Genomic DNA, 7472 nt, shown 5'->3' with positions numbered 1-7472 from the left:
GTCTGGCTCAAAAACCTATGCCGCCAGTTGGGGACTAGGAGTCATGATGTGGCAATCAGGATACTTATATCTGATAGTAGCGTACCCTATGCTTGTGCCCTAGCCAAATTTCTATCATGGGCTTGGGCTATTCGAGCCAAAAAGCTAAAACAAACTGTTTAATTATTTTTTTATAAAATCTCTCAATTGAATGAACTGCCATCTTTGCTTGATCTGTAAAAATTCAATCAATTAATTGGCTAGTTTAAGATTGTACAAGCATCTTTACTGAAATTACTGCCTTTTTTAAATACTTTGTACACAGACAAAAATCTTTTTAATCTATCACTGTTTTTTACTTGTAATTTCTGATCTACTGAGCTGCTTTTATGATAATTGTTTTTTATCGAAATAAAGCTTTTTGACTTTGACTTTGATTATGATTTAACCTAAGAAATTGGTTCATCCATAATGAAGATCTTCTGAAATGCTTAATACCCATGTTCCATATCATGTCAAAATTTAGAAGACAACTTTTCATGGATTTAAGAATTGGAGAGTTTTAAAACATAATTTTGAATATTAGACATCTTTAGCAGTGCAGGACGTGGAAAAGGTTGATTATTATTTGCCTCATTTGTGACCCATGCTTGAGCATTCTTATGCTTGTTTTTCTTTAAGTCCTATGGAAACTGGTCGGAAAATGAAAGCTGAATGATAATTATAAAAATCAGGTTATCCTAAACCACAATTTGCACTAGTGAAAAATCCAAGTTCTGAAATTTGATTCTGGAAGGCTTATGATTCCACATAAAATTAGACATAAGACTTTGAATATGTTTGTAAAATGAGCAGCAGAAAAATACACATAACATAGATAATAAATAAAGAACTTGAGGAAATATAACCACTTCAATTGATTGAACTCTACCCCACCAGTTTAAAGGAAAACAGTTCTATTTCTTAATTTTGTTTTATATGTTATTAGTAATGTAATCACTGCTAAGGTTAAAAGTGAGTAGTGTAGTGTGAAAAAAGAAAACACAAAGGGGTTTAATTTTGATTTGGTGTACAATGAACATTCAACGGAAAACTTCCAGTCTTATTTAAAATAAGTTCATAGAAAGATACTTTATATTAAAAATAAAGAAACATCTGATTTTATATAAATAACAAATCATCATCTGCAGATATTGTAATTTTGTTATTTTGAATCAGGATACGTTTATAATATAGGGAGTTTCTGCAAAGGTTACAAAGTGGTTCAATAGCTAAAAGAAAAAGTTAAAGGGAGATAGGGCATCCTTATCAAGTGCATTTTAAAATATAAAAAAAAGCATTAGAGGAGTATCCATTTCTAAAATGTTTTGCTGATGGTTGAGTATATAAAACACTAACTATATTATATATTAAATTATATATATATATATTAAAACATTGTCCAAAATTGCACCATTTCATGGTACTAAATAAAAACTTGGTCAAAAGCTTTTTCAGCACCTAGTACTAATAATTCTGAGGAGAGGACACTATCAGATATTGTTGTTGGAAAATGACAAATATGCCAACAGTTGCGAGTACATACGGGACATTTTGTAATACTAACTCGGTCTGGGTGAATTAGAGAGTCAAGGACTGAAGAAATCTATAGACAAGAATTTTGCATACATTTTACAATCTTGATTAATTGAGGAGGTTGGTCTATAATTTGAAATAATAGTTGGCTCTTTGGTTCAGAAAGACTCCAATGAAAGACTCTTAAACAGATCCTACAACCGTAGCTTTGTGAGAAAATTCAGTAAAACGGGGTAAATGGTGTGGAGCCAATTGTGTCCATAATGCTTTATAAAATTAATCGGGAATACCATCTGGCCCAGGTGCTTTCTCAAAGTTCACAGAGGCAATGAAAGAGGTTATTTCATCTATAGACATGGATGTGTACTACATGTTTTAGTCATCTGGTGATAAAGAGAGCATATTATATGATGACAAAAACTGACAAATGATTATTATAAAGATTAGAACAATATTTATGACATTTTTAAGAGAGGTTAATAAGTAGTGACAATTAGGGCGAACAGCATGAATTTGTTATTTTTGTCATGTTTGATAAATAGATAATTTGCAAGTAACCTTTCAGATGAATTAACCTGAAAAGTCTGTTTTGCTTTATTGTTTAAACTGTTTTAACCCGCTCTTTTACTAAGTAATGAGTTATATAGGCACATCTGACTTTTTGTAAATGCATTTTATATTTAATGTTACCTAAAGAAAAGAACACATCCTTCATGTTTAGAATTTCACTTCTTCATAGCAGAAATGTTTGACTTAAATATTTGCTTTTCATGAGCCATAATAGAAATAGCAGAATGTCTATTAGCAGCTTTAAAAACATCACGTCCAATTATTTTGGAGGTATTAGCTTAATTGTTTAAAGCCAAATATTGTGTGATTGACTTTAGCATTTTATTTATATTGTCATTATTAAGAATACCATCAGTGTTAATTTTCCAATGAGGTCTAGGTAATGAAAATGTATTAAATTTAAGTGGAAAATATATCTCAGCATGATCTGAAATATCTTTAAACTGAATCGCAGGTTGCAATATTAGGTGACATAAATTTCTGGAAAACAATAAACATTCAATTATTGAATGTGATGAGAGAGGATTTGAAAAACAAATTCTTTTTGTGTAAGATTTTTTTCAAATCCTGACTCATTACACTCAAGAACTGAATGTTTATTGTCTTCCATAAATGTACATATATATATTTAGCAGTTTAGTATTTTTAAAGAAAATGTAAATGTTGAGGAAGATTTAGGGGCACGAAACTTAGTTGATGAAAGACAATCTAATAAAGGATCTTTAATAAAAATGTAAATGTTTACAAACTATCAAGGGGAAATTGCCAAGTTTAAGAATTTCAGTGGTACGGTTCAACCAAAATGTGGGATCCTCATCTGTATGACCATATGGAATATGGTTTTATCAATTCCGACTTTAACATATAGAAATCTACCATTAGTCTCATATTGTTTGTGCAATATTCCTAATGGTATCTCTCATTAAAAAAGATTAGCAAGTCCACTTTCCTTTCCATCTCCTAGAGAAGAAACAGAACAACCAATCCATCTTTTAACCATAGATGATAAAAGTAGATGATTAGTATGAGTTTTCTGAACTAAGTAAATATCAGCTTTATGTCTAATAATGCAATCATTTATTTTCTTACGTTTAACTGGGTTTCTTTGCTTTTTACATGTAGTAAAACAATTCTAAGCTGGGAAGTTGAAAACATAAGTGTATACAGAGAGAGTGGAGAAGATTATTTTAGAAGAAAAAGAGACAAAACTAGGTAGTAGTTCTGAAAAGACAGAAGGTAAAGAAGACAAAGCAACTCACAAAAAAAACTTGTAAAACAGAAACATTCAAAATTAGGGAGGCTCAGTTGGGAAAATGTAGTACAGGGCAAAAAAGTCATAGCATAACAAGAATGCCATATTGAATTATTAGATATTGAAAATCAATATGTTTCATCAAGTTATTGAAGAGTCATTGTTCTTCAATGCCAATAGGAAGAAGCAGAACTAGAAAACCAGAAAAGCAATCAAGTCCTTTCAAGAGGTAAATGAATTAGTGATGTCATCTGGCCATATTCTAATGCTTGAAGGATGAAATAGGCCATATTTGTATTCAATATCCTTGAGTCTAGGCTGAAGGGACGTAAATTGTTTCTAACTACAATGTTTTGTTTTCCACAAAATCATGGTGGCTATACATTGTATTGCCACTAACCATCAAAGAAGGTATTTCACAAGTGTCTTTCTTGTTTAGTACCAAATGATTATGTTGCAATACTTTAAATATGATTTGCAGTGGTTTGCAGTGATTTGATTTCCTGTAGGATGGTATTCAATGAACTTTGTCAATCTCAAAAGTTTCAATGAACATAATATTCAAGAGCTGAGGTAGAACATTCTTCACCCTCAGCATTCTCAGGCAAATGTAATTTTATCTTTGAAAATTTGTAGACTATCCTGTCTGTTACAATTTTCCAAATCAACAAATGTTTTAGAAAGGGATGTCAATTTAGAGATAGAAGGTTTAATGATTAATGGCATCTGTATTTTTCTTTAAGAATTTTATTAAGAGAAGGGTCATATAGCTCTAAAGCTTTCAACTTATTGGCTGTATTTATGTTAGCCACATATTAACTGTATCATATTAATACAAAGTATCTTTTTTACTTAGGGTTAATTAATAGAATTGGATAATATTTGAAGAGAAAAATTTAATAGAGCAATGATTATAAATACTTTGTGGAATAATGCCTAAAAATATTGTGCAGATTTAAAAAATGGTGGGCTCTTGCACCAGAAAGTCTGTATTGACAAAATGTGGTTTTTTTTATCTAATGGAGCCTTACTCTGACAAAAAAGGGTTTTCTCCTCTCCAAAACAGGAGAGGTGGATCGGCCTTCTGAAGCTGCACCCTTTCCTGGTGACCATACTGGCTCATTGGGAAAGATATCATGCAAGGGAGGTGAGCATCACCGGTGAAGGCGGATGTCGAAGGGTATCACAAAACAGAGGCTGCTGCTGCAGTTTCTGCATGGCGAAGCAGAAAATGCTAGTAACATTGATGGAAGAGTTTCAATCCACAAATCTCCTAATTCACCACAAGCCAGAAGGTATCACAAAGACATAATGCAATCAACAGTCCAGTGTTTTTGTGTGTGATTCTTATTGATCAGTAAACACAATGTGTGTGAGCGACAGATGAAAAAATAACATTAAAATATTCACTGTGTGCCATTGCACCCTGGATCTCTTTGCAGAATTTCTTGAATATGGTTTATGGTAGAGATTGTTTATTCTTTACAATCTGTTTTTTCAATATCTGCACTAAGTTCCTTTAAGAGAAAATAATATTAAATGGATAATTGCCTGACACATACATGAGTGGTCACTGAGTAATGTCCAAGAACTAGACTCTTGCATGGAACATATTCAAACGTGCATTTTGTAAATGTGGATCCTGAATACTGAGTAGGAAATACCTTAATATCGGAGCCAAAATATAAGGCCAAAAATATCAGCAGGCAAGGATGTATAGATTTTCTCTACCTTAGTCCACATATATGTACTTTGATGATATATACAAATCCTCAGGGTACATAGATGTGGAGATACATATAATGCATCTATACGTTCCCATATCCACTTACCGGACTGGGGGACCAAAGAAGCCCTGGCAAAAATGCTCAAACAAGCCTGCTTACTTCATCTGTCTCTTTCCACCCATCCATTCTCTCTCTCTCCTTCTCAACTCTCTTGCTTCTTCCTGTGATCACGTTGCCTCTATTTTCTCTCTCCCTCTTTCTCTTAATCCCTCTTTTGAGGCCTCCCTGTGCCTGTTGCAATTAACCAAAGTAGAATGGGCAACCGACAGAGGAACCAGCAGCGACCCTGGGTTTTTAAAACTGGTTCTGACTGTTCCAGCCATTGGGGAATGGCCCAGCGGAATATAAGGCCTGCATGGCCCTGTTTACCTTCCGATATCTTGGTCCTCAATATTTTGTCCTTGATATTTTGGCTAAGATATTAGGGCATCATAATATTCCAGTACTCGATATATTGCAGACTACAACCCACTACATACACAAGAGCCCAGACACACAAATACTCTATCTATCTATCTATCTATCTATCTATCTATCTATCTATCTATCTATCTATCTATCTATCTATCTATCTATCTATCTATCTATCTATCTATCTATCTATCTATCTATCTATCTATCTATCTATCTATCTATCTATCTATCTATCTATCTATCTATCTATCTATCTATCTATCTATCTATCTATCTACCTACCTACCTACCTACCTACCTACCTACCTACCTACCTACCTACCTACCTACCTACCTACCTACCTACCTATCTATCTATCTATCTATCTATCTATCTATCTATCTATCTATCTATCTATCTATATATCTATCTATCTGTCTGTCTGTCTGTCTGTCTATCTCTTTCTATCTCTCTCAATGTATCTCTCTCATCTTCAGATGGCACTAGGAATAAGGCAATAAGCATTGCAACTCAAACTTGACCAACGGGTTGCTAAGAGAATGGTATCTTTACATTGTTACACTGATGGTGAATTTAAAATGAATTCCTTTCATTATATCCACTGGTATCAGCAAGGTGACAACATGTGGACCCATGAAATAATATCTTTCTGTGTCGTTGTGATAAAGTAAGGAAGTCTGGTTATGGGCACCAAAAGTATTCAAGAAACATAATAAGAAAAATAAATATTTTTAAAAAATCAATTTGAGACTTTTTTTCTTGCTGCTCCGTTTCAGTGCAGATAGTAGACAAAAATATTTTTTTTAATTTTCATTTCTGTTTTTCTCCAGGTTTCAAAATCTCTTGTCTGCTGGTATTTTAATTTATAGAAGTGTGGATAGATCCATTCAACAATGTCGGACTTGATCTCCATTTGCTCATTATGTCAGTTAAAATTCATTTTAGACATGCCAACAAGAATCTGCCCAGGAAGAAGGTAATCAATATTCTTGGAATACTGTTCTTATTCTTAAAAATTCTTCAAAAATAAAAATGAGTTCCTGATGTTGGTATTCTTTGTCTGTCTGCTAGGATCATATTTATCTTCTTAAAGTCATTGAGGGGATCAGACTAGAGAAAGATGTGAGAAACTATGGGCAACTCTCAATAATAGGAGAATTTCTTTTGTGTTGCTTTGGGCATTGAGAATTTGTTCTAAAATAAAGGATCAATCCGGGTAATCTATATTCCTCTAAACGTTGGCATGCACTTTTTCCATGAGAAGTCATTGTGATAACATTCTTAACTCAAACAAGTTCCAGCCATTGAAGCAAGTCTCTGGGGCTTCTTCTAGAGAGCGCAGTGAGGTGATGGTGAGAAGTGCGTCTTCTCACACCAGAGGAGGACAGGGTGGCTCCCCGTTTGCTGTGGGAGATGATCCATTAATGTTGGTCAACTCCACACTGGGACCTTTCTCCACAGTTTGTTCCGCTGGGCATTTTTCAAAGTCCCGGGAAATTTCTTCAAATGTCCGTCCCTTGGTCTCAGGGACTTGGAAGAAGGTGTAGAGGAAGAAGATGAGAAGAAATGCAGCGAAGATGATGAAGACATAAGGACCACAGTACACCTGGGTGTTATTAAAGAGAAGAAGTTGAAAGTATGTTAGCATGTTTGCAAAGTGAGAGTGGATATGTCAGTTTTATGATAGTCCTCCACCAAAGATACCAAACAGATTCTTTCCCAGTGGTATTATTGAGCATAGGGGAATACTCATGGCAGCTTGAAAAACATTGGGAGATTCACCACCAGAGGAAATATTATAGTTCTATCCATCACTAATGTTACCAAACTATGGGCAACCATGTGCCAGCTGACTGTAGATGGCCCCACAGGACAGAAACTAGCAGATCCTCAT

The 7472-nt window shown here is 34.0% G+C and overlaps 1 protein-coding gene across 2 annotated transcripts in view; it reads right to left on the bottom strand.

Annotated features, from left to right (window-relative positions):
* Window positions 1-6591: 6591 nt before the first annotated feature.
* The window catches only part of LOC147706471 (solute carrier family 2, facilitated glucose transporter member 3-like), a 39322-nt gene continuing 38441 nt past the window's right edge, over window positions 6592-7472 (bottom strand). For both annotated transcript variants that reach the window (XM_086932981.1, XM_086932980.1), the window contains one exon: window positions 6592-7184. In XM_086932981.1, coding sequence (XP_086789107.1) covers window positions 6948-7184 — 237 coding nt within the window. In that variant the 3' untranslated portion in view covers window positions 6592-6947. The remainder of the gene's footprint in view (window positions 7185-7472) is intronic.

This window comes from Lissotriton vulgaris, chromosome 7, assembly GCF_964263255.1.
Source record: "Lissotriton vulgaris chromosome 7, aLisVul1.2, whole genome shotgun sequence".
Lineage (NCBI taxonomy): Eukaryota > Metazoa > Chordata > Amphibia > Caudata > Salamandridae > Lissotriton > Lissotriton vulgaris.
This window is presented reverse-complemented; position numbering and strand designations above follow the sequence as displayed.